At 45.4% G+C, this 27,233-nt stretch overlaps 1 protein-coding gene and 1 long non-coding RNA gene across 4 annotated transcripts in view; one reads left to right on the forward strand and one right to left on the reverse strand.

Moving 5' to 3' along the window:
- LOC103548269 (uncharacterized) overlaps positions 1-26,439 on the forward strand; it is a 57,654-nt gene extending 31,215 nt beyond the window's left edge. The window contains exons 1-4 of one of the 3 annotated variants that reach the window (XR_544210.2): positions 14,665-14,794; positions 19,613-19,681; positions 21,095-21,204; positions 25,898-26,439. This is a non-coding gene — a long non-coding RNA (uncharacterized lncRNA). Of the gene's footprint in view, positions 1-14,664; positions 14,795-17,512; positions 17,899-19,612; positions 19,682-21,094; positions 21,205-25,897 lie in introns of those variants that run through there. The other 2 variants (XR_011526414.1, XR_011526415.1) reach the window with 2 other exon arrangements.
- On the reverse strand, positions 14,410-15,496 carry TMSB10 (thymosin beta 10). The gene is made up of 3 exons (XM_070573709.1): positions 15,359-15,496; positions 14,963-15,077; positions 14,410-14,696 (listed from the first exon to the last, which is right to left on the reverse strand). Exons 2-3 carry the CDS (start codon positions 15,060-15,062, stop codon positions 14,662-14,664), a joined length of 135 nt encoding a protein of 44 aa, XP_070429810.1. The 5' UTR covers positions 15,063-15,077; positions 15,359-15,496; the 3' UTR covers positions 14,410-14,661.
- Positions 26,440-27,233: the final 794 nt, after the last annotated feature.

Raw genomic sequence — 27,233 nt, forward strand, 5'->3', positions numbered from 1 at the left:
GCTTACCCCGAGCACCCTCAGCCTCAAATCCTTCCTGCATGGAAGATGTTGACTCAAGAAACTGTTATGTGAGTCATCAGACTGTGATGACGCTCATGATGTTTAAACTATAAAATAACAGCCCCAAATATCCCACTTGCCTAGACCTGCCCTGGATCCGCCTGTGCCTTCCTGGCTTGGGGAGGCCATAGACTAGGCCTGGGGTCTGAGTGGGCCAGTCAGACAGCCTCGCAGAGGGCAGAGAGGTTCTGGAAAGACTCCCTCAGGGTCCCGAGCCTGTGGGCAGGAGAGGACACAGCCTCTGGAGGGCCTCCCACAGCTCTGGCATCTCCAGGGTAGCTGAGCCTAAGTGATGGGGTAGTTGTGGCTAAAGGGCCATTCATTTGCCTTGTTTCTATCTTCAGTAGGGCCTCTAGAATTTCTGAGAAGAAGGGGCTAGGGCAGCCATCTAGTTGGAAGAGGGCATTCTGTGGGGAGGGGATGAGCAAGACACTAACAGGTTTGTCTTGAAGCTTTGTGCCCCTAGTAACAACACTGCTTTTGCAACTTCATAAAAACAGCAACATTTTCTAGACATGCATTTATTCACATTTATATGAAGATATTATTATAGGTGTTTATTTTACTTAGGAGGTTGATGGAGATTACAGTGGGGCAAAGTGTCTCTTGGTACAAATCATATCCTGGGTGACAGATGTGTTGATGAGCTGTGCTAGTGGTTGGCAAACTCTGATGGGTTTTATCATCCCATTGGGCCACCCCAGGAAGAAGGGCCAGCGTGGGGTTTCTGAAGACTAACGGAGATTCTGAGAATTGACCTCAAAAGAAGAGAATGGGGACGAAGCGGCAAGACCTGCTTTTCTAGAGAACCCTGACTAGAGAAGTCTGACTCATTCATTTCATATCTTATTCAAATCTTGCTCAATTTCCACCAGTAGAGTTTTAGTGGTGTTCTGTATGTTTCCTGCTAAATTTATTCCTTAAGCATGTTTTGTTCTGGCTAACTGCTCTTTAACAAATGACTTCAAAATTTAGTGGCTTAAAACAACTATTATACTTTATCTCAGATGTTCTCTGGATCAGGAAATTTTTTGTATTGTGGTAAAGTGTTCACAACATAAGATTTACCATTTGAACCATTTTTAAGGGTACAATTCACTGGCATTAAATACATGCAAGATGTTGTATAACCATCACCACCATCTATATCTAAACTTTCCATCATCCCCAACAACAACTTTGTACCCATCACACAATAGGTCCCCACCTCTCCCTCCCCCCAGCCCCTGGTAACTCTCTTCTACTTTCTGTCTCTGTGAACTGGCCTATTCTAAGGACCTCATAAAAGTCGAATCATACAGTATTTGTCCTTCAGTGTCTGCTTTGTTTTGCTAAGCACAATTATTTTCAAAGTCCATCCATGTTGAAGCATATATCAAAATTTCCTTCCTTTTTAAGGCTGAATGGTATTTCATTGCATATATAGAGCTTTTTGTTTATCCATTCATCTGTTGATGGACGCTTGGGTTGTTTTCACCTTTTGGCTATTGTGAATAATGCTGCCATGATCATGGATGTGCAAATTCTGCTTTCAGTTCTTTGGGGTATGTACCTGGGAGTGGAATTGCAGGGTCATATGGTAGTTCTGTGTTCAACCTTTTGAGAAACCCCCAGCTGTTTTCCACGGTGGCTGCACTGTTTTGCGTTTTGTAGGTCGGGAATTTGAGCAGGTTCAAGTGGGCAATTCTGCTCCTTGTGGTGTCAACTGAGGTCACTCTGTGGTGCTCAGCTAGCAAATGGGATGGTCTAGAACTTCCAAGGAGGCTTTGTCACATGTCTGGCCCTTTGGTGGGGATGCTGGAAAGCTGGGCTCAGCTGGGCCTGTGGGGGCCTGTGGGCTGGAGTGCTAGTGTGGCCCCTCCAGCCTGGCTGCCTCAGGGCATTGGACTTCTTACGTGGCATCTGAGTGGGAGCAAGCAGCCCAGGGGAACCAGGCGGGAGCTGCACGACCTAGCCTCAGAAGTCAGCCGAATTCTCCTGAATCCAAGCAAGTCACAAGGCCAGCCAGATTCAAGGGGCGGGGACCTGAACTCTACCTCTTCTGGGATAGTGGCAGGGACCCACCGAGGAAGAGCCTGTGGGATGTGATTTACTGCTGCTGAGAATTTAAAAAGCACAGTCTGCCATAGTTTATTGGAAATATGATCTGCTAGGTTTTTTGTTTTTTTACTTTATGAATGGCATCCTTTTTTTCTTTACATATTCTAACTGACTTTTGCTGCTGTTGATTTCGTTTGTGATCTAAATAATCTAACCAAACTCTCTCAATAATTCTAATATTTAGATGCTGAATCTAATTTAGATAGATTATTGTGTTATCTGTAATAATGACATTTTTCTCTTTTCCTTTCCGGGTAATAGTGCCTCTTATTTCTTTTCTTGCCTCATGGTGATAGTTAGGACTTCCAGAACAATGTTATATTGCAGTGGGGCTAATTCACAATCTCCCTCTTTCCTGATTTTAATGGGAATTACTCTAATGTTTCACTATTAAATAATATGTTGGCTGTTAATATGAACCAGATATTTTTATATTCTATTAAGAATGAATTCGTATATTATGAGTTTATCAAGAACTTTTTAAACTGGCTTTTTTTTTTTTTTGCAGGGGAAGATTCACCCTAACTTAAACTCTGTTGCCCATCTTCCTCCTTTTCCTTCCTTTTACTCCTCTAAAGCCCCAGTACATAGTTGTGTATAGTTGTAAATTCTCCTAGTTCTTCTCTGTGAGCTGCTGCCACAGCATGGCTACTGACAGATGAGTGATGTGGTTCCCCGTCAGGGAACCAAACCTGGGCCACTGAAGCAGAGTGTGCCAAACTTCAGCTTCTAGGCTGTCAGGGCTGGCTCTGCCAAGAACTTTTAAACATCAGATATAGCTGTTGAAATGGATAAAAAACACACTTTTGGGCTCATATCTAGATAAACATATATATTTTTTCCTTTTACCAATTAACATGCTGAATTATGACAATAGATTTCCTGATATGAAATATCCTTGCATTCTTGTAATAAACTTTAATTAGCAGCATTGTTGTAGTATTATTTTAATATGCTTCCCGATTAAATTTGCTAGTATTTTATTTAGAATTTTGCAGCAATATTCACAGTATATTTTGTTTTCAGGATCACTTGTGCTTTGTAAAATGTGTCAGTAGGCATATGTCCTCTTCTTGCTACTGAAACAAATTTTGAGGGATTGAAGTTACTGCTTTCTTGCAGCTTTGAAAGAAATCATCTGTGAGACCATCTGGGCCTGGCACTCTTCTAAGTGGTGACGATATGTGAGTGTGTGCGCGTGTGTGCGTGATGTTGATCGGTGCATAAAAGTCTATGGATGTTTTTAAAATAGTGGACTGCCAGTATTAAACAGCACTCTTTAATTACATACTGTTTTCTGGCTTGGATTTCACTTTGTTTAATATTAACACCCTAATCTTACCTTTCCGAAAACCAGTCCAATATACCTCTCCTGAAAAAAATATGACTAAAGATAGTTTTGACCCAGTCTGAGAGTCTTTACAAGTATTTTTAAAACTAATTTATGTTTATGATAAAAAGATCTCTCTGGTCTTATTTCTCTCATCTTGAATTGTGCTTTCTTTTTAAAAGTATGTTTCCTTGTTTAGTCCTTTGTTAATCATCTTTTCTTAAATGAGTTGCCTTTTCTTTGTTTTTTGTATTACATAGAATTGAGCTCAGTTGCATATAACAGAAAACCCCCTGAGACCCAGTGACATAAATATCATAGAAGAAGTCTAGAAGTAGGCAACCCAGGCCTGGTATCGCAGTTCTGAGGTCCCAGGCTCAGTTTCTATCCTTAGGGTCATTTCCTGGTCCTGGGTAGACTTCCACATTCTCTGTTCCCTGCTGTGGGCCAGGCCTGGCATGGCATGGACTGGTTTCTGGATCCAGGGAGACAATGCCTGTTGGAATCTAGGTGCCTATGAGGATGAAATGGAAAATCAACCTCAAACACTGTGATGGTTGATGTTATCTGTCAGCTTGGCTAGACTATGGTGCACAGTTATTTGATCAAACACAGTCTAGCTGTTGCTGTGGAGGTATTTTGTATTTTGTAGATGTGATTAACATTTATAATCAGTTGACTTGAAGTAAAGGAGGTTATCCTCTGTGATATGGGTGGGCCTGATCCAATCAGTTGAAGGCTGTACAAGCAAAAATTGAGGTTTCCTGGAGAAGAAGGAATTTTGCCTTAAGACTATAACATGGAAGAACTGTGTCAATTTCCAGCCTGCTGACCTGCTTTATGGATTTTGGCCTTGCCAGCCCCCACAGTCATTTGAGCCAATTCCTTAAAAATCTCTCTCTCTGTATATGCACAAACACACACATACACACATACACATAAACATAGACATCTAAGTATGTATGTACATAGGTGAGTGTGTGTGTGTGTGTCTGTCTTCAATCTCAGGACTCTTGCCCCAGCCCCAGTTTTTGGCAGGGACATTGGGAATAGGGCTGTGATGACAAAGAAGTTAGGTCTTCTCTACCAGTTCAAGCCTGCCTACCCCGGGGTTAGACTCAGAGTGGTCCGTGTGGTCTCCAGGGGTGAACAGGTTAATATGGGACCTTTATACAGCGGTTTAGCACGTGACTGTGGTGCCCATCGATGGGCTTGGGTGCTTAATATCCACTTACTTTGTTTTTAATGATACTTCCTGATTTTCATTCAGAAATCTATTCCTCCAGCTGATGTCCCTGTGATTCTAACAAAGCTGACCCACTCTCCCAGCACCAAGGGTAGCATATGACCTAGACATACGTTTAAACCAAACTCCGTCTTCCCTTGTCCCGGCCAGTGTGACTGGGTCAGGAATGGGCACCTCACCTAATTCAGGCTGGTGAAGTTAGGTCCAGGGTTTTTGTTTGAACTAGATGAAGAGAAGTTCTCTCTTTTCTGCTGTTCTTACATCTGGGAGGAATGTAGTCTTTGAGCTACAGCAGCTGTATTGTCACTATGAGGGGGGAAGGTCAGCCTGAGAATGAAGAAGCAGAGTTGGGAGATGGAGAGAGAGAAACCAGGTCCCTGTCACATCATTTGACTGTCTCTGTCAGCCACACTTGAAGCAAAACTTGCTCCCTCGATTGCTCATTTACTGAGTAAGTGAATCCTTTTTGTTGAAGCCAGGTTAGATAGGATTTTTTTCTTCTTAGTCAAAAACTGAGGAATCCTCGTGATACGACTACACGCTCAACCGATTTTTTTGTAAGAATAAGCCAGATCAAATAACCTGGTATCTGGGTAGCAGGAAACGAAATAAGGGACAGCTTGGCTGGAGTTAACATTTGGACGAAAAAGCTATCTCAAAGAATAGGTTCTTTTTAGCCACAAATGCCTCAGATGAAGGTCTTGGGGCTGCCTTGATGCACGAGGGAGTTTTTCCCAGCAGAATTGCCTTCCTAGAGAACACGATTTCTCCTCAAGGTAGAAAAATTCTTAGCGATGGTTTGCATGCCTGATAACGCAGAATAGCATTCATGGGCCCAGTGGTTTTTATCTTCTAACCAATAATGGCCAAGTCCTTCTGATCTTGTCGACTTCTATAAAATTCATCAATTTAACATTACAGAGATAGACACGAATGCCACAAAAATTCAGACTCAGTGCTGAATAATGTGAGGGCTGAGCCAACAGGGCAGTCTCTCAGTCTTAAGGGCTCAGTATTCTGAATTTCTCTGGGGAGGTAAAAAATAAGCTTAGTGCCTGTTTAGTTTTAAATCAGAATACAGAATTCCGTGATCCCATATTTTGTCACTAATCTGGGTTACCTGTTCATCTTATCTGTGAGAGAATTAAGTCCAGGAGAATCCATTTCCTTTGTCCTGAGCAACCACCTAGCCTAGGACCCGGTACTTAGCAGATACTCAACAAATTGTGGTTGAATAAACGGAGAAAGCAATGGATCAGTGAATAACTCTAGCTTCTCCACTTTGGCTGGCCCTAACCAGCTTGTTGATTCGGGGCAACCCAGCCTGCTTTTCTCCCACCGTGTGCTTCCACCCAGACTCCCACTAGCGTTGGCTTCCAGGGTTTTGCCTAATGCAGGTTCTCTGACATTGTGATGTCTTGCAAGTTCACCCTGCCTTTCCCAGGGCTGAGTGCCAGAGACACCCACTCTTTCATGGCCTCGTCTTATTGTCTCTCTGTGCAATGTGTTCGCCATAAAATTAATGTATGATGCTTGTTTAGGGACTGAAAAATCTCTCTCCCAATGTACCTCCTGGGAAATGCCCTGGTCATAGGATGCTTTGGTCTTCCCCTCTGGAATTTGAAGCACAGAAATGAAGTCACACAGACAAGCAAAAGTTTCTGTTTGTCAGATTACACCTTCCGTGATTGCCCAGCTAATCCGGAGTCCTACTAATTCTCCCTCTGCAAAGTCTTTTGTATTTGCCCTGATTTCCTCTCCCCACAGCAAGTGGTGTGCTGGATGCAATTGGAACTAGTTTGCAAAGATCCAATCATCAAAACTTCCAGAGAACAGGCAAGCTGGTTGTTAAACTGTTGGCAGCTTGAAATAGGCAATATTGACACCACAGAAATCAGCAAACGCTGCACATTAGCTCCTACCCACCTCTACCCTGAACTGAGAAATAGTTGTTAAACATTTACCAGCACAGCACCATGTACGGGTCTTTCCCTAATTTAAGTGCCGGTTGCCTCTTGCCTGGACTATTACAGTATCCTACTAACCCATCTCTCGGCACCCAGACCCTGCTCATTCCAGCTGATTGCTGTAGAGCACTTTTGACTACAAGTAACAGAAAACCCAACTACAGATTTCTTAAATATAAGAAAAATGTATTATTTCACATAACGAAAAGTTCAAAGATAAAGCACTTTAGGAGAACTCAGCAGCTCAAGAGCTTATCGTGTACCCAGATTCTTTTCATTTTTCACTTCGCCACTCTCAGCGTATCAGCATTTCCCTTCATGCCTTCAAGATGACTGTCACGGTTCAAGCACCACGTCCTCACACAGTGACGTGTAACTTTCCTTATGTTCTCTTAAAGAGCAAATACAATCTTCCTAGAAGTCCCCCAGCAGGCTTCCTCTCCGGTCTCCTTGGTCAGAATTGCAACCCACACCTATTCCAAGTCACTCACTGCGAGGGTCATTGGTTGATTGGTTCATGGTTGGTTCAGACTGCTCGCTGGTTCCCAACCCCTCGGAACGAACATCTCCTTTGGTATCAAATATTTTGTAACATTCCTCTTTCCCAAAACGGAAATCAAAGATAATATAACTTACCCACACACATATTTGAAAAACATAAATGAATACAAGCCCTAACTGGAATATAAAGGTGAAATAAAGAAAGATAATTTAGGGGGCCAGACCTGTGGCCGAGTGATTAAGTTTGCACTCTCTGCTTTGGCAGCCGGGGGTTTGCAAGTTGGGATCCTGGGTGCAGACCTACACACCGCTCATCAGGCCATGCTGTGGCAGCGTCCCACATAGAAGAACTAGAATAAGGACTTAAAACTAAGATATACAACTATGTACTGGGACCTTGGGGAGGAAAAAAAGAGATACTTTACAAAAAATTATATGTGTATGCATTTCAATATATACAGTAAATTGTATTCTGACTCCAAATTATTTCCTGCCCTCCCTATAACAGAATTATACATCCTAGCCGATGGCACGTAACTTGCAGTGTCTCACCCACCTGATGTCAGGCTTGCTTTATGATTTGCTTGGGCTAATGTAACGTGAATGGAAGTGCCACATCTGAGAAGAGCTTGAAAAGCCAGTGCCTGGCTTGACATTCCTCTTTCCCTCTACCATAACACAGCATGTCCCAGATAGGGGCTGCTTCCTTAGCTTGGTTCTTACAATGAAAAGATACATGTAACATGAGCAGAGCTTTAGCAGTCCACATTTTGAGCATGTTCACACCTATACATAGCATCACTGTAAATCCAGCAGCTTCAGATAAACACTGATACAATTGCGTTGTATCAATAATTCAAGAACCAAGAGAGTTACTGCTATCAGTGCCACGGTTTTCTGCAATGGTGATCAACTCTTAGTAAAGCTCTGAGTTAAAAAAAATAGGCATCCCTCAGTTTGCATGGTAGTTGCAATCCTGGAAAACACAATATATGATAAAATGTGCAATAAATAAAATGTGTAAAATTAGTTGTTGCTAGACCCACATAACTATAAAGAAATATTTCATCTACATGAATGTCCAGTGGTTTATTCATAAACTATGGGTCCATTTACATAAAGCTCAAAAACAGGCAAAATGTACACAAGCTGCTAGAAGTTAGGATAGGCGTATGACCGGAAGGAGGCACGAGGGTGTGTTCAGTTTGTGAAGATCCATCAAGCTGCACACTTATGATCTGTGCATTTTTCTGTGTGTATGTTACACTGCAACAAAGTCTTTAAAAAAAAAAGTCATGCAGGGCATGGGACAAATCTTTGATGTGTGGTATTGTCCTATGCATTGCAGGATGTTGAATATTCCTGATCCCTGTCCATGATCTGTCAGTAGTGTCCCCTAATCATTATGACAATCAAACGGAAACAAAATACTCTCACAAATTTCTATAATGCCGAACTCCTGGGTGCCTTAGGGTTGTACTAATCAAGCCTCACTCTTGGGGCTGGGGCCCTTGAAGCTCATCAACTGCTTCGTATCTAAATAAAATTGGGCATCTATTTGCCATGAAGAAGGCAGGATAGGAGAGGATGAGGAGTCTGGGGTGGTGGTGGTGGTAGCGGTGGTGGAGGAGGCGATAGAGGTGGTAGTGGTGATGGCGGTGATGGCGATGATGGCGGTGGTGGCAGTGGTGCAGGTTGTGGTGATAGTGGTGGTGATGGTGACAGTAGTTGGGTAAATAACCATCATGTCTGCCACAACGTCCTCCACATGCTATCAAATACATCTCAGATCACTTTGTTCCAACCTCCAAAATCTGCGGTGTCTCTCAACTGCCTAAGGATAAAAAACTCAACTTACCTTGCTAGGCTAATTTTGAGGCTTTTATTTTCACCGAACAATTGCTCTTTCCCTTTGCTGAACATGCTAACAGTATCACTCTGCATTCCTTCATCTTCTGTTAGGAAAGCCCTTCTCATTCTCACTCCTCTGGATGTTCATTCAAATGCTTCTTTTTCCATAAAGCAGCTGCCTGTCCAGAATCAACCACTCCTTTGTATACTTTCCCATGGTGCTTTGCTTGTAACTCTCTTTAGCATTTACTTGATTCTGCTTTTTGTATAGTTAGTTGGCTCATGTCTTTTATAGCTTCTAATACCTTGTACTGTGACAGGCACTGGGTGCTCAAAAAATGCAGGCTGAATTAAACTGAATGAGAACACAGCCTCTGAATTTCACAGAAATCAGCAGTCCAATATCTGAAATCTCGTAACAGGTTGAGACTCACAAGTGCCATCTGGGTAATATACAGCTTTCCATCAATAGCCTCAACTGTGAATTAACTGTACTTCCCCTCATTGTAATAGGGTTGCATCCTGGACTGGGCTGCAGGAGGAAAATGAAGATGTTTGGCTTCCCTGGACCATGTTAACTCCTGTGTGTCCACTATGCTTGGGCCCTGTTGATGCACAACGGAGCCAACAATCAGACAGTGGGGGCCTGCCAGCAGCTTGGCTTTAGCAGAGCCAAGATGGAACAAGCGAGGCCGGGGGATATTTCAGTTACAATTCAGTAAGTGTTTACTGAGTGTCTATTATGTGCTGGCTACTGTGACAGTCACCAATATCAATTCATAAAAATCCTTCTCCACTCAGTCTGACTGAGAAGGTGATGTACGTGTCCAGGTACTGATAGGAGGTGCAGATAGGAGTTGAGAGGAGAGAGAGATTGTCTCTGGCTGGGAAATCCAGGAGGGTTGATAGGAGAAGGCGGTGATTGGTCGGTCCTTGTAGGATGCCTGAAATTTGACTAATTAGAAAACAGGTGGAGGGTCATTCAAAGTGGGGAAAACATCCAAAGGCAGAGAAGAAAGAGAGGGCCAGGGAAACTTCGTGCTTTCCTACCGCCCTTTAGAAGTAGATGTAGGCTCTGCTGATGCAATCTGCAGCAATTTCCTCTGAGTTAATAGTACACGCCTTAAAAGCTGAGAATCCTTAGCTCTTCATAGGGGTAAAAAAAATTTTTGCTATTGAAGTGAAAGATACATACAGTGAAGTGCATATGAGTGTTAATTGTAAGTGTACATCTCGATTTTTTACACAAGGACACACTCACATAACTACCACTCTGATCAAGGTATACAACATTTCCATCACCCCAGAAAGTTTTGTTGACTTTTATCATCAAAAACAATTTTTCCGGGGCCAGCCTGGTGGCACAGCGGTTAAGTTCACACGCTCCACTTCGGTGGCCCAGGGTTTGCTGGTTCGGATCCCAGGTGCGGACATGGCACCGCTTGGCAAAAGCGATGCTGTGGTAGGCATCCCACGTATAAAGTAGAGGAAGATGGGCACCGATGTTAGCTCAGGGCCAGTCTTCCTCAGCAAAAAGAGGAGGATTGGCAACAGATGTTAGCTCAGGGCTAATCTTCCTCAAAAAAAAAAAATAATAATTTTTGCTTTTTCTAGAATGTCATCTAAATGGAATTATACAATATTAGACATCAGTATTTAATTCGTTTCTATTGTTGAGTAGCTCAATGATTGAGTAACAGTGAGGATATCTCAAAACTGTCTATCCATTCTGTTGATGGACATTTGGGTTGTTTTTGCTTTTTGGCTAATATCAATAAAGCTGCCAGGAACATTCTCGAACACGTCCTTTTGTGGACACATGTCCTCGTTTCTCTGGGACATACAATTGGGCATGGTGTTGTGGGGTCACAGGTTGCGTATTTGCAGCTTTAGTAGGTGCACACTATCAAGCTGGACTTGTGATTGGTGTCTGAAGGGGCAGTCTGGTGGAACTGAGCCCTTAACCCGTGGGAAGTGATGCTAACTCCAGGTAGATGGTGTCAGGATTGAATTGAATTGTAGGACACCCAGCTGGTCTTCAGAGAATCAGATAATTGCTTGGTGTGGAAAACCCACACATTTGGTGACCTGAAGGAGAGTATTCTGTGAGTAGGGTGTTGTGTTAAATGAGAAATAGAACAGTTTTTCCTTTACATGTGGGGTGAGTAGTGTGGTAGGGTAGAGAAGAGAAAGATAGGAGTGTGTTTCTGTGAGATGACAGGAGAAGGTGGGGGAAGGCATGGGGACTGAGGCAGCTAATATTGTCTGAGGAGAGGTGTTGCCTGAGGGTGAGAGAAGGCTGGGAGACCCATCTGGGGGATTGGGAAGTGTTGGGAAAAGAGATTAGGTCCTCCTTCTAATCTAGACCAGGTACTCCCTGAGGAGTCCTCTGTCTGTTTTCCCAGCACCTGAGCAGCATGTGGGACATACCAGGAATAGGAGGTGGAGCGCAGGTAGGGGGACCTCCTGCAGTTCTGAGCCCCCTGCTGCACCCTAAGAAAGACAATGAAAAGTCCCAAGCTCTGAGCTCTATTCATAACCCGGAGGTCTAACTGTTAAAGCTTGTCTTAGGAAGGAAGTAAGAAAACGACACTGGAAATTCAGGTATGCTTAAAAGAAACATTACATCTTTACTTCAGTTTCAGAGCAAGCTTCAGTCATTTTGTGATTGGACTGACAAGTGCTTCCTGAATTCTTATCTAGGAGGAAAAGAGCAGAAATCAGTAATTCAGTATAATTCTCTCTAGGGTGTCAGTATTCCCAGGTGGCAAGGAATAGAAATGGTGGGATAAGGAGGGGCAGAGGGAGGAGAAGAGGGAGCCTGGGGTGCTTCGATGCTCTCTGAGGCTCCAATTCTGGGTGTGGATGCTGTCTCCACTGTGATTCCCGGGTGACCCCCTGAGATCGGTCACAGGGAGGGGGCGGGGCCTAGGAAGGCCTTTTGGGCCGGTCCTTTGGGGGTTTCCACGTTCAGCCCTCTCACATCTAGATAACCTCACCTTCATGCAGCTCGACAGCCGGGGTGGGTTGGGGGAGGCCAGCCTTACCATACAAGCCAATGTGGTGTGATAGATTTCTGAACTGAAAACTCACCCCCTCCCCGAACTCGGCTCCTTTCCCCACTGTACCCCGGCCCCAGTCAGTCAGCCCATTGTCTTAGAGTGGAAACGTAAACGTGCCCTTAAGTCTCCTCCTGACTTTTGTCTTATATTTTTAGGAAGAGTGAGGCTCTCATGGCCACCCCACAACCTCAGAGTAGAGAGGTTCTCCTGGGGAGGGCGAGAAAGTCATGGGAATCTTCTGAGAGTAAGGGGGTCCCAGGCAATGGGGCTCTAGAGCTGTTCTCCAGGGTGAGCCCACTGGGGCCGAGAAGCCTGTGGGATCTGAGGGATTTCTGTCTCAGATAGAGCCCCAGAGACAAAGTTGGGTCCAGGAGAGGCCTTAGGGGTGTTGTGCCCAGACAGGATACCACATGCCCACGAGGGGTGCCTATGGAACGCCATAGGGATGGGGGAAGGAGGAAGCCCCCAACAGCTGGCCTTGTAACAGGTCTGCCTCCTCCATCTCCTGCCCTCCGGCACCTCATCTCCCTCCTCCTTGCTCACTCCCCTCCAGCTTTTTATTCTCCCTCAGAGGCTCCAGCACACTTCTACCTCAAGGCCCTTGCACTTGCTGCTCCCTCCAGCTATCCAGTGTTCTCTCCCTCACATCCTTTACGTCTTTGCTCCAGAGCTGCCTCTCCTTGACCATCCTGCAGGGAACCGCAGTGGCACTCCCAAGGCCTCTCCCACCCCCAGCACTTTTATCCCCCCATCCTGCTTTATTTTTCTCCAAAGCCCTTCCTCCCAGGAGAGGTGCTGTGTTACTGCTGGCAGGTACTAGTGATTTCTTCTGTTTCCTTTTCCTTAACCTCCCAACAATAAACCCCAATAGGGGCAATTATCAATATGCTTGAATGTATATAGTGAACACTCATGAAACGTTTAACACAGCAGATGTCCCAAACATTCGGTTATAGGATCCTCCAAAGCACACCCTTGGCCCTCAATTCTGGCTCCACTACTCACTGCGTGTGTGACTTTAGCAAATCCCTAGTCTCTTCGAACTTTAGTTTCCCCATCTGTAAAAGGGGCTAATCATCATCCTGCCTTAAGAGAGTTTCTGAGAGTTAAAGCTCCAGCACAGTGGCTGGCCCATGGTGGGTGCTCAGTAAACGTTATGTCCCTCACCCCCATGATCTCTTTATGTGTTTCCTTTCCTTATTTCTCCTCCCCAAGCCACTCAGCCTCCACAGCACAGGCCTCTCAAGTCACTCTTTTATGTACCACAAGCAGTGGCTCCTTCAGCCTAGATGTCCCTAACTGTGGCCTGCTCTGGCTGCCTGTCTCACCCCTGGATTTTAAGTTCCTGTGGACACAGACCACATCTCATTTGAATTACCTGCCCTCACCCAGGACCCAGACCCTTACAGTCAGACAGAAATTTACGACAAAGCATTATTCCCTCTCCTTAAAAGAAAATCCCACCCTTGGGATCACAAGCCCCTTTCTTCTGCTTCAGAAAACCCTGCAGCCCCAGGCACCTCTCTCCCCGAGGCCCCTCCAGGCTGGTCCCCTCCTTCCTGTGGGTCCTGAGGGTGTGACCCAGTGGGGCTGGCGCCAGCCCTCCCTCCACACTCCAACCCTTCCTGCTGATCACAGCACAGGAGGCCGTTCAGCCCAGCGCTCCCTCTAATGGCTAACGTTTTTGTGGAAGGGTCTGAGCTAGGGGTAAAGACAAAAAGCAAGGCTGTCCCCCACAACTCTGCTAGTTCAGATGCTCCCGCTCGGTTTTCGCTTCACATCTCGCCTTTGTTTCTGTTCCAATGCCTCCTCTTTTAAGCTCCCAGAGAAAACCTCTTGGAGACTTTGCGCCCTCTCCAATTTCCAACGTTCCAGATTCAGTCTTCCACCCCTTTCTTCTCAGACTTTAACTCACTGTTCTCTCCGGCGTGAAGCAGAGCCATGAGGAGGCTGGGGGGGTGTGTGTGTGGGGGGGGGGCGGCTAAGAGCGAGACTGTAGGAGGTTACTGAAAACAAATCCTGCTCTTCTGAAAAAGCACTTCCCAAAACAGCTCCACGAATAAAAAGCGGGGTTACATTTTACACGTCTTGCATTATAAGCAACAGCTAAGCAGCGAACAACCCACGAGATCTTATGGAGAAGGTAAAATCAAAATTAAACATAGTCCCTCCAAGCCAGCCCATTCTGCGACCCCTCCCCCGCTCTGCGGCAGGGACTCCGACTGCGCGCGCGGGGCTTTGCTGCAGCGGCACTGCCCCCGCATACTCAACGAAGACACTCAGACCACGCCAGCCATGCCACGAGGTGTGTTTTATTTTCATTAATCATACAAATAATTTTCTATAATATCCCAGGGCAAACCGAAGAATTTGGCAGTCCGATTGGGGGAGGGTCCCCTTAGAGACCCACAGGCCGGTGGCATCGGCACGGAGTGCCCGGGTTCACAGTGCAGCTTGTCGCTCGTGTCCATCTTGCAGGTGGCTCTTCTTCCACATCACGACTGGGGTCTCCAAGATGACGGGGGTGGGAAATCCTCCAGGTTCTTAGGAAATTTCACTCCGCTTCTCCTGCTCAATGGCTGTGGAGAGCAGGAAGCGGGCGCTGGGGGACGAGGACATCTTGCAACCCCCCAAACCGAGGCGCTTACAAACCCGGTGTGGGCGAGGCACCCACGAGGTCAGGAGATTAAGAAAGAGACTTGGGGCTGGGCGCTTTGTGTAACAGAAAGGGGGCTGTTGCCACCCAGATGGGGGGCATAGGCCGGGTGGGGGGTTGGGGTCCCGGAAGGGCGGGGTAGGGGGCTAAGCTGGGGGCCCGCGGAGCGGGAGGCGGGGGCGCACTCACTCTCTTTGGTCGGCAGGGTGTTCTTTTCCTGCGTCTCCGTTTTCTTCAGCTTGGCCTTATCGAAGCTGGCGATTTCCCCCATGTCAGGCTTGTCTGCCATTTTCTTAAAACAATCCTAGCGGACAAACCAAGGCGGTAGGCCTGGGGCCGGGGGCCAGCGCCCCCCTCCGCGCTCTCCGCCGACGCCTCTCGACGTGGCACTCCAGCCGGGGCGTGCCCGGCAGCCCCACGGCCGGAGATCTGGGCGCGTCCCGCACCCCCCTCCGCACCCCAGGGCGTGGTCGGCCGGCCCGGCGTCCCGTCGGGGAAGGGCGCCTGTTGCGGGGGTGGCGCGCCAGCCGCGGGCCGCGCTCCGATCCCACCCCAGCGGGGCCCCGGCCCCAGCGCAGCGCTCACCGAGGCGTCTCTCTCCGGCCAGGGGTTCTGCCGCTCCCGCTCGCGTTGCTGCAGCAAGAGACAAAAGAGCGGCGCCCGCCCCGCGCCTTATATACGCCGCGCCCCGCCCCGTCCCGCCCCTCGCCCGCCGCAGCGGGGGCGGCGCCGGCAGCTGAGGGGCGGGGGCAGCGCGGGCGCTTAGCCTCCCCGCCGCGCCCTCCGCCCGGCTGCTCCTGGTCTGCTCTCCCGGCTGCGCGCGGCTCCTCCAGCGTCCCGGCCCGCTGCGTCCCGCGTGCCCGGTACCCCTGGCGTGGGCGCTGCAGGAGCCGCCTGGCTGGGCGCCAGGCCCTCGATTTTCTTTTGGGGCTGCACTCCCCTCTCCCCGAATCTGCTGCTTGCCTGCAGAGTGGGCATGGGGGGCCGGCGGGGGTGGGAGGGTGTATGGGTTTTGTGTGTGTGTGTGTGTGTGTGTGTGTCGTGTGTAGTTGTGGGTGTGGGTGATGTGCGGGCGTGCAGGCGCGCTCTGCAGCAAACCCTGCCCGCAGGGGACACCCCACCCCTGTGCCGTGCCCGAGTCTCTGCCTTTGCCCAGCAGACCCACCCCCCTTCCCCGCCGCCCCCTCCTTTTCCTCTCCTCGGGAGGCTGAGCCCTTGCGTGGTTTCGCCCTGAAAGAATCCGAGCCGGGTTCCTAGAAATGAAGAGATCGTGGGGGCGGGGGACGACGACGACACAGGTTTCCGCTGCTCTTTGCTCAGATTGGGGGCCAGTTGCCCTCTCGTCGTCTGAGCAGCTCCTACAGGCCCCGTGGCGGGTGCTCCTTAAATGCTTGTTACAAGCTTTGTCTGAAGGGCGGTGGTGGGAGCAGGCCGTCCCCGGAGGGCTCGCTGTGTTCCTTCTCTCACAGGGCTCCCAGGAGCGCTGTGTCGCAGGGTGCCTCATCCTCCTTGAAGTTAACCTTGAAGGTATCCCTACAAACTTTCTTGCTTTCTATGTTAACCCATTATAGGAGTGGTATAATGCAGTTGTTTGGATCCTTCTCAGAAAAGTTGTATTTTCAGCCTGTGCAAATCTTTAGATAATAAGTTCCATAAATTAACAACCCGGGGGCTGAAGCTGGTCATTATTTTGTTTGTCCAAAACTTTCATTTTTCAAGCGTCAAGGAGTGTCAGCAAGCTCTGTTAAATTAAACGGGATTTGGTGTCCCCTTACTTTCTGATTTTATCTGCTTTTCTCACATTCCCTCAGTGTGTTTGGAACAGAAGGAAAAAAGCTGAGGCTTATGAATTTGATATACCAAACTCCTTGTGTGACCCTGGGCAAGTCTTTTCATGCACCTCAGTTTCTTCACTTGTAAAAGAATGTCGGCATAAACCTTACATGAGGTAGAGAACAGGCATGAAGTGGAAGCTTAATATGGCAGCCCCATTAGATGCCACACTCACACTTTATTGGTGTATCAGTTGACTGTTGCCACAATGTGCTGTGTGGCAAACTACCCCAGAACTCAATGGCCTGAAATAATAATCATTTATTCTCACTCATTTGTCTACAACTGAGCTGCTGCTGGGTTGGGCTAGGCTGGGCTTGGCTCCCAGCTGTTGGATCTAGGTCTGCTCCACAGGTGTCTCATCCTCTGGACCAGGATCTAGCTGGAGCTTGTTCTTCTCAAGGTGATGGCAAAAGAGCAAGAGGGCTGTAGCATAAGAGAGGGTAGAAGTGTTCATGTGTGTGTGAAAGCATGTCACGTCGCCTCAGGTCTGTTAACAGCCCATTGGCCAAACAGACCATCAATGGAGTGGGGAAGGATATTCCACCCATGGTGGGAGAGGAAGGGAAATGAATGTTTCCTCAATAAAAATCCAACTTCACAGTCAGAGTAGGAAAACAACTGTGGCCAACAGTCTCCAGAGTGGCTTACTGCAATAAAAGTTTATTTCCCGTTCATGAAGCAGCATGATATGCTGATGTTTCTGCTCAGGCAGTTCTCATCCGTGTAGTGACTCATGCACCCAGGCCCCTCTCTCTTGTCACTCTGCCTTCCTCTAGATCCTGGAAGTTTACTCCAGCCAGCCAGTGGATGGGAAAAGAGGAGGAGAGAGAGGACTGCGCTGGAGTTTTTATGGACCAGGCTTGGAAGTAGTCTCTATTACTTCTGCCCTCTCTCTCTGGCTAGGACTCAGTCACATGGTCTCACCTAACTGCGAGGGACGCTGGGAAATGGAGTGAAGCTGAAGGAGGAAAAGAAAAGGAGAGGAGGTGCCCGGGAGAAAGAGAAAGCAGAGTTGGGTGGACTTGGAGCAGTCTCTGCCACGTGCTGTTGAAGGGTCTGCCAAACTTGAGCAGGAGAACATCCAGACGTCCAGAGCCATTGACTCCGGAGGGTCTCGCTGGGACCTGATTCCTTTTCAGATACAATGCCAAGCGTTATTTAGGTGTTACCTTCCTCCGCCCCACCTTTGGCCTGAGCGTGGGAATATTCAGTTGTCCCAGTTGGATCCATAGTGAACTCCAATTCCGACTTCCTTTTATTTAGGAAACAAAGGAATCTGTTTCTTCTAGGTATGGCTATGGAGACGTATTTCAAACGTATCAAGCATGCAGGATTCCCAAACAAAGGAGCTTTAAGCAGACTTGTAGACGTTCTTTATTCTTGATGGAGCTCTGTGGCCCATCTCTAAGAAAGCGGGTGGCCTCTGGTATTTGTTGCTGAAGAACAGTGGTCAACTCTCTTAGTCTTAGCCAATCCCATGGATAGTGGTTTTAAAATATCTGCATATTCTTTGACACTTCTCCCACCATTTCTTGAGTATAGACTGTCCTTCATGACTTCATTGTAGTGAATAAAATGTGGCAAAAGCTATGCTTTTTGGTTAATGAGGGTAGGTCATAAAAGGCCGCATGGCTCTGCCTGACTCTGTCTCTCAGGATGCCTCAGCACTCTGAGAAAACTGGGCATCTACAAGGAAAGGCCACGTGTAAGGATTCCAGCCACAGCTTCAGCTGAGATTGGAGCTGCCAGCCAGCCTCGAGCACGCAATATTCAAGCAGCTGAAACATTGTGGCTTCAAACTGCCCCAGCTGATGCTGAGTGGAGCAGACACAAGCTGTCCTGGTCAAATTGCCGATTCATGAGCAAAATATGTGTTGTAGTTATTTTAAGTCGCTAAATTTTAGGATGTTTTGTTATGCAGCAACACACAACTGCAACACCATGAGATGGAAAAATCATACCGTAGTGGTGCCAGGGCTCAGGTCCCATTTGGGGATTTTTCCTAAATATCTTCCATAATACTCACACTTATACTTATTCAATAACTGTTTATTGAATGTGCGTGAAGTGTCTGGCAGTGTTCTGGATGTGGAAGATAAAAAAATGGTGAGATTCTTAAGTTACACGTCTAGTGTAGTAAATGAATGACTCCAAGCCACTCAACAAGCTCATGCTCATGTCTTGCACGCACTTGTGACTTAGGGTGTCATTTATATCCGACACCATTTCAGCCTGCTGCTTGAAACAGGTCGTATACTGTTCACAGATAGTATAGAGAAAGCCGAGCCATTCAAATCCAATTACATTTCCATCCTTTTTGTTGAGAAGGATGCCCTGGAAAAGGCAGAGGGAATAAGAGGGACCTAAGGGAGCCTTGATGACTGTCACCCTGGAAGGGGAAGCCTTTAGAAATTGGCCATGGTGCTCCATCCCTCAGGTCTGTCCAGTTTGACATTTTTTAAAAATCGGGGACTTGCATGGGGATGTAGATAGAATGTTGATTATATTAGGAAGGATGCAACTCTGCAAACTCCAAAGCAAGTGGAGAGATGGACAAAATACGATGAGATGAACCTGATAGGGACAGATGCCGAGCCTTCTCGGTCTGACCATAAACTCCACAAGTACGTGGAGACATGACTGACATGCTTCCCTCTCAAGTGGCAGTGATATTTGTGGCTGTATGAGTAGAAAGAAAGTTCAGTCCAGATTTCCTTGAATAGAAGGAAGACATTCATCCCTGCTTCAGGTCCTTTGCTCTTGCTGAGATGCTCACGTGAGATGCTCCTCTTAGTCTGGATAGTCACATTGTGAACCTTGGTATTTCACTGAGAAACCTTCTTAGGTGTCCTCTCCCCAGACAGCCCTCCTTGACCACCCATATAGAGGAACACCCTGTCATTCTCAAAACGCTTATTTTGTTTCATTTTTCTTTATAGAATGTGTCTCTACCAAACATGTTGTATATTCATTTCTTTGTTTATTGTCTTTCTCCCACATTAGGAAATGGGAGGCTTTATCTGTCTCGTTTACCACTGCAACCCTGGCACCAAATGCAATGCCTGATATATAGTAAGTGCTCAATCCATATTCTTTGTATAAATGCATGCAATTGCTAATCAAAATGAAATGAGCTACTCTGGGGGAGGTGATGAGCTCCCTGTCATTGGAGGCATTCAATGAGAAGTGCATAGCCAAGTATGTGGAGTGTTAGAGAGATGGTTCATACCTTGGGCCAGCATAGGCTCATAAGCAAGCAAATCTGCTTCTCCCTAGATGACCCCCCTGCTCCTGCTCTTGCTGCTATTCCAGTTGTGAAACAGCCTCTTTTTGGGTGCCAGTTTTGCCAACCTGAAAATAGCTGTGTGACTCTCACACAAAGGAGGTACAGGAAGCAAAAAAAACCCAGGATGTGACCTCTGTATTTTCCAGACGGTCCAAATGCTGTTTCTCTTTGTAGGTCATGGAGTTTAAGGACGTGTCCAAGATAAAATTGTGAACAGAGTAAAGCGGGTCCTTGAGGTTCAGCCTGAGTAGTGATTGTTCTGTTCTGTGGAGGTGTGAGTGAGCCCCTGATAAACCTTGCCAGTTGCTTAGGTCACCCAAGTGGCTAACAGCCACAGTGTGAGTAAGAATATTATTGTATCAGTTTTCATCTCTGGTGCTGGAAATGATGCAATAATGTTGGCAACTAGCATTATCACACTGTTCCTGTGCTCCAGGCTCTGAGCTAAAGCCTTTATGTATATTATCTCACTTAATCCTCACTGAAACACTGGGAAATGGCACTATGTTGATCACCTCTGCTGTGCAGTGTAGGATCTGAGGCTTGGTCAAGGTCATAACAGCAGGTAATTGGCATTGCTGGAACTTGAATCCAGGTCTGGCTGATTCCAAACCCTGAGCTCTTAACCATGGCACCACCCTTGCCTAGACCTTGCTGCAGGGTTTCCAGAGTGGCAGCCTGGATCCAGCTGGCATATGTATTTTGTTTGCCCACATTAAATTTAACAAAAAACTTCAGCCAATACTCAAACATTGGAAGATTTCCAAGTCGAAGATCTGAGGACACTGGGTCTATATTTTCCCATGACAGCACCATGATTAGCAGCTACACCCTTGAAATGGGGCATGTTCTCTTCACTTCGCTGGATTCTCCACCACTCCCTAATGTCTTCCCAGCATGGAGAACAGTGTCAGTTGCCATTTATCATATTTGTACTGGTGTTTTACTTATAGTAGAGAAATATTTCTTGTCCCCAGGTCTCTATCTGTGGAAGTCAGCCTTCAAGATGGCCCCCAATGATCTCTGCCTCTTGTTCCCACCCTTGTGAAGTCCCCTCCTCTATTGTACCAGGGTTAGTCTGTGTGACCAATGGTATATGACAGAGGAGATAGCATATAATTTCTGAGATTAAGTTATAAAAGACTATACTTTCCATTTTGGTGGTTGGCTTTATCTGTCTTTCTCTTGTTCTGGGGAAGCCAACCTCCGTCTTGTGAGCAGCCCTGTGAGAGACCCAGGTGGTGGGGAGCTCAAGTCTCTGGCCAACAGCCTGCAAGGAGCTGAAGCTTGTCAATACATGAGCTTGAAGGTGGGTCCTGCAGCCCCTGTTGAGTCTGCAGATGCCTGCAGCTCTGGCTGACCATTCCACTGCAACCCAGCTAAGCCATTCCCAGAAACTGTGAGATAACAAATGTCTGTTGTTTTATATTGCTAAGATTTGGAGCAATTTGTTGCTCAGCAATAGATAAATTAATTCACTATCAAAAGTGGGGGGAAGAGGTAAATCGAGAGTGCCATGTAGTTCAAGAAAAATTAAGAAAGAGCATATTTATCTGTGGAAGTAAAGAATATTTGTATCATTATGAAACCTGCCATAGTTAGAACTGTGACTGGTATATGGGAAAGGTGAGAGGTGATAATCTTAATGAACCGGGCCTGTTTTGTTTCTGTTCACGGTCTCCTTGGCCCCTCTAGGTTTTGAGTCTTCCAAGCTTGCTGTAAAGCAGTGGTTTTCCAACTGTTTTTGACCTTGGCCCCTGCCCCTCCTCCCCCAAGAAGTATATTAAGTGCATTTCACTGTGACCCAGTACGCCCATGAGCACACACAAATGAAACAAAAGTTTCACCGGAACAGTACTCACTGTTACTGTAATTCTCTGTTCTCCTCTATTCCTTTACATTTTAAAAACCTTTTTATTTTGAAATTATTATAGACTCCCAGGAAGTTGCAGACAGTACACTGAAGTCCCCAGCATGCTCAGTGGTAACATCTTATATAACTATAATGCTGTATCAAAACCCAGAAACAGACATTGGTGCAATTTATAGACCTTTTCCAGATTTCACCAATTGTTATATGCATTGTGTGTGTGTGTAGTTCTGTGCAATTTTATCACATGTATAGAGTTGTACAACCACCGCAATCCAGATACAGACCTCTTCCATCACCCCAGAGGGAATGCCCCATGCTATCCCTGTATAGTCTCACCTACCACCACCCCACCCCTACCCATAACCCCCGGCAACCACTAATCTGTTCTCCATCTCTGAAATTTTGTATTTTGAGATTGACTTTTTCCACTCAGCATAATGCCCTTGATGTCCATTCAAGTTGTTGAATGTATCAGTAGTTCACTCATTTTTTTTTCGGAGTAGCATTCCATGGTACGGAGCTACCACTTATTGAAGGTTATTTTGACTATTTCCAGTTTTTAGCTATTAAAAATAATGCTGCTATGAACACTCATGTATTATTTTTTGGCGTGCCTGGACCTATTTTCACTTCTCTGGGATAATGCCCAAGGGAGTGATTGCTGGGTCACGTGGTAAGGGTATGTTTAGTTTTGTAAGAACTGCCAAACAATTTCTCAGAGTGGCTGTGCCGTTTTACATTCCCACCAGCAATGCATAAGAGGTCCCGTTCCCTAGCATCCTCACCAGTATTTGGTATGGTCACTATTTTTAATTTTGACTGTTCTAATAGGCGTGGAGTTATATCTCATCAGGGTTTTACTTTACATTTCCCCAATGGCAAGTGGTGTTGAACGATTCCTTTCCATTTCATTATTGCATTAAAAATACTGATTGTGACCTGCCATTTTGATTTTATCACCCACTAGTTGGTTGTGACCAGCAGTTCAAGTACTGCTGCAGTGGGGTCGTTTCAATCAGCGTCTGTTATTCAGAAATCATCCCTTTAAAGTCTAGCTTCTCCTTTCACCTCCACAAGTCAGATGTTTCTGAAATTTTGTGGGTAACCCAGATGTCCTCTGGGGTCTGACGAAGATCTTAGATGAGAAGGACTCTCACTGCTGTTTGATGCTTTCCCACGGTTTCTTTGGATTTTTAGGGATATTCTGTTCTTCTGGTTACTTCTGGTCTCTCTGAGTTTTTGTGTCTCCACCCTGATTCACATCCAAACGTGGAGAGACCCTTGACCTTGATTTCCTTCTTCAAAACAACTATAAACCTAAGGCTGGTGTGTGCAGCACAACTTTTACCAAAGGTTTGTGGGTTAAGGGAAGGGGCAAATCTACCTTTTTTAAGACACACCCTTGATCCTAAAAGCCCATGTGGTGCCCTGGGGGAGCCCCCTCCGTGCTTCTCCTAGGTACCCCCAAACTCACACTGTCTCGCTGTCTCCTCATTTCCGTTTTCTGATTCCTCCTTCCTCTCTTCATTCTTCCCTTTGAGAAATACAACTGCCCTCTTTCCCTCCAGCAGAACCGAGCGCTTGTTCTTTGCTACCCTGGTTCTTCCTGAAAGGAGGTTTTGAGGCATCTTTTTCTATCACAAGTAACTGATGGAGATATTTCCCCAAAGATAGTTCCCTTCCTCAGTGGGATTTTGGTGTTAGCTGTTAATACCACTAGTGTCTCTGAACAGGGTACTTTTGTCTTTTGTGTTTTTCTTTCATTTAAATGTTAAAGAAGTATTTTTATTCCCAAATGAATCTCACCTCCCCCCACCCCCCTGATTTGTATATATCTCAATGGAAGGTCCCAGGTTCTGGCCTTTGCCTGCCCCTGATCTGTACGTGAAGTCTGCTCTCTGCACCAGTGCTTGACAACGCAGTTCAGTCCTCCATTCTGCCCCAGTTGTCATAGTCTGTAGTCATGTTTGGATGTGAATCAGGGCAGAGACACAAAAATTCAGAGAGACCAGAAGTAACCAGAAGAACAGAATATCCCTAAAAATCCAAAGAAACCATAACATAACAGAAGACTATAGACTGAATGGCTTATGAACAATGGATCATTTGTTAGCTTATAAACAATGGAAATTTATCTCTCATGGTTCTGGAGGCTGGAAAGTCCAAGAGCAAGGTGCTGACAGGTTCGGTGTCTGGGAAGGGCCCTCTTCCTCACTCGTAGACGGCTGTCTTCTCATTGTGGCCTCACATGGTGGGAGGGGCAATGGAGCTCCCTGGGCTTCTTTTCTACGGGCACTAATCCCCTCGTGAGGACTCCACCCTCACAACCTAATCATCTCTCAAAGGCCCCACCTCCGAATACCATCAGTTTGGGGGTTAGAATGTCAGCATATGAGTTTTGGAGGACATAAGCATTAAGTCTTTGGCACCAGTGCTCTAAATTGATAAAATTCTTTGAAAAGTCACTCTAACACAAGGTGTGTCCCCTAAAATCAAATAAGGCTTTGTTTCTAGGGTTGTGAAATTTCAATCTCTGTGCCAATGAAGAGATAGGGGCCATAGCTGGGATTATGAAATGAAGAATAAAATGATTATAGAGAATATGAGGACTTAGGTCTTCTTTCACTCCACCAAGATTGTTCTGTGGACATAGCAATGCCCTGTGAGTGACACAGAGACTAATAGGCTGTGGTTCCTGTCCTCAAGGATCATACAGTCTAGTGGAGGACACAGACGTGAAAAAAACCTAAACTCTTGGCCGGTGAAATAAGAGCACCTCCAACCCCATTTCCCTCTTGGAAGCCATCACTAGTGCCAGTTTCTTGTGCACTCGGAGATGCTGGTATTATGTATACACACACAAGAGATACAAGCCTATATGTACACACATACATATATTCTTTTATTTATTTATTTTATTTTATTTATTTTCACAAATGACAGTGTATTATTATACTCTCTGGACCTTACTTTTTCCCCTTACTATATCTTGGAGATTGTATCATATCAATGCAAATAATGGACATAATACTGATAGCTAAATTTATATACAATTACTGTGTCCGTGATCTGTTCTGAGCACTTCACATGTATTGACTCTGAGTCCTATGAGCAACGTGCTAGTACTTCCCTATTTACAGATGGAAAAACGGTGGCACAGAGAGGTTAAATAACTCAAGGTCACGCATCTAGTAAGTGGTAGAGCCAGGATTTGAGTGCTAGCCATTGGTCTTCACATCCACTATTTTTCTTTTTCTTACTAAAGGCTGCCTAAGATTCTATTATATGACATATCATATTGTACTTAATCAATTCCACATTGATCTACATTTATATTGTTTTCGGCAGTTTTTTACTACAAACTACTACCCCTAATATTCTGGGGGCCCACGACAGCGTATATATGGAGACTCACGTATGACGTCTAAATATTTAAATTATAAAGCAAGCTAGCATACTGTTAAATAAAATATATTCCATCCTCCTGCATAACAGATATAATTTCATAACACAATTTAAAAAGCATGAAAAGGGATGGTTCTTGTATGAGTGAAAGTGGGGAAAATATCCCAGATGACTGAATTTGATAAGGATTATGCAGGTCTGGGAAGTCTACTGATGGGTTGGGAATGTTTGAAAGAACAATAAAATAAAGACGTATGATTCACAAATTATTAGAAATTTATTCAACAATTTTTTTCTTGCTATCACTTAAGCATAATTACTAATTGTGTCGTTATAAAGATTTTCACTTAACTTGTGTTCTGTAGATAGTAATGATCTAAACAATTAAAAAATAAAATGTAATTATGTTCAAAGTGTACTAAATCTGAGTGGATATACAATCAATTCTCGTTATTCAGGGTAGTTATGTTCTATAACGTGATCACCGATGCCGAATTAGCAAATACGTTGCTCCTGGGGGACATACAGAGTTAGGTTCCTGTGAGCTTCTGGTCTCAACATTTTTGTCAGCTGCCCAACGAGTAAGCTTGGTTTCTGTGTGTTTCTGTTGAGGGACACTTTATTTAGTACATATCATTGATTCATTAGCATTGAACTCACAGGGCCAACAGCACCATAAAATGCCCGAACAAGGCTCATCTAACACGCGCATTTTCTCCGTCAGGCACATCACAGACGCTTGTGCTTAGGAGCACCAGACAGCACTGCGGCACCATGCCTGGGGACATTTCAAACAGTGAAATCACCAAAAAAGATGAGAAAGATGAGGTACTAAACAGACTGCAGAAAGGACGCTTGTTTACATTATGAGAGCCCAAGGAAGAAGGCAGCGCGTCGACTTGTTCAGCCTCAGCTGGAAACAGGTGTGCTGGGGACTCTGATTTTTTGGCATGCTGCACGTGTCCTCAAATAAATGCACAACTGCTGTGGATATTGATTTTAGGGTTACAAATAAATTTTATCAAGTAGGCGAATTCTCAAATATGGAATCCGTGAATAATGAGGATCGACTGTATTTTCATAAAAAACATGAATTTAATTATGTAAAAAACAAAAGAGTTGAAACAAATTTCAGATATATTTTAAACAAGGTATTTTCTTCTAAAATATTAACATTATCTAGTATCCTAAAGCAAAACACAAATAATTATTAATGACTTTCAAAATTGTGAACCAACAGTATTTAAAAATAAAATTTTAAAATTTTTGTAGATGTAATTAAATTCAATGAATAATTTTATAAAAATTGAACTATTTGCAATTCTAGCATTCAATGTCTGTCTCATGGCCAATGTAAACAACCTGTGTTTTGCTTCGTATATGTTATGTCCAGACCTACATATGCACAAATACACGAATAACATGAGCTATTTACTGTAGAAAAATATTTCTTAGCTGTCATATGCAGCTATTGGGAAGACTGTGTTAATTTGTGAGTAATTCCTGCAGCTACAGGAATTCCTGTACTAATTTTTGGAGCCACGGACAAGAACAGGAAAAGGAGCAAGAAGATGGGCACTTGTACTACTGGGAATCATTATTATGCAAGAATCTATGAGAGAAAAGATTTGAGTGACAGCGCACTTAGGTAAGTGTATCTGTCATGCCAGTCATCCCTGAACACGGAAGCATATCATCTTCGGTGCTGGCAGCAGCTCAGCCTACAAACCTCTCTGCCTTTGAGGTGCAGCCGCCTTTTGCTTCCAGGATATAGAGCAGAGGAAGTATGTGCTCAGGGTCTGCCTGGTGCTTGTGTGTGGAGGGGGTCCTCTAAAGTGCAAGCCTCTCTTGCCTGGGTCTACGGAAGGACCCACTACAAACATTGCTGCAATGAGTTCAATCAAACCAACCATCACAAACTGTGCAAGTGTCTGTACAGGATAAATTCTCACTGTTTCTGTATTCATTTTCGTAGTTTTCACCAATTCTCGTTCATTTCTGACTTCTATTTAATTTGCATAATTTCTAGAACACTGGCCCCTTCTGCGTACTACACATAT

Source organism: Equus przewalskii, chromosome 14 (genome assembly GCF_037783145.1).
Source record: "Equus przewalskii isolate Varuska chromosome 14, EquPr2, whole genome shotgun sequence".
Classification (NCBI taxonomy): domain Eukaryota; kingdom Metazoa; phylum Chordata; class Mammalia; order Perissodactyla; family Equidae; genus Equus; species Equus przewalskii.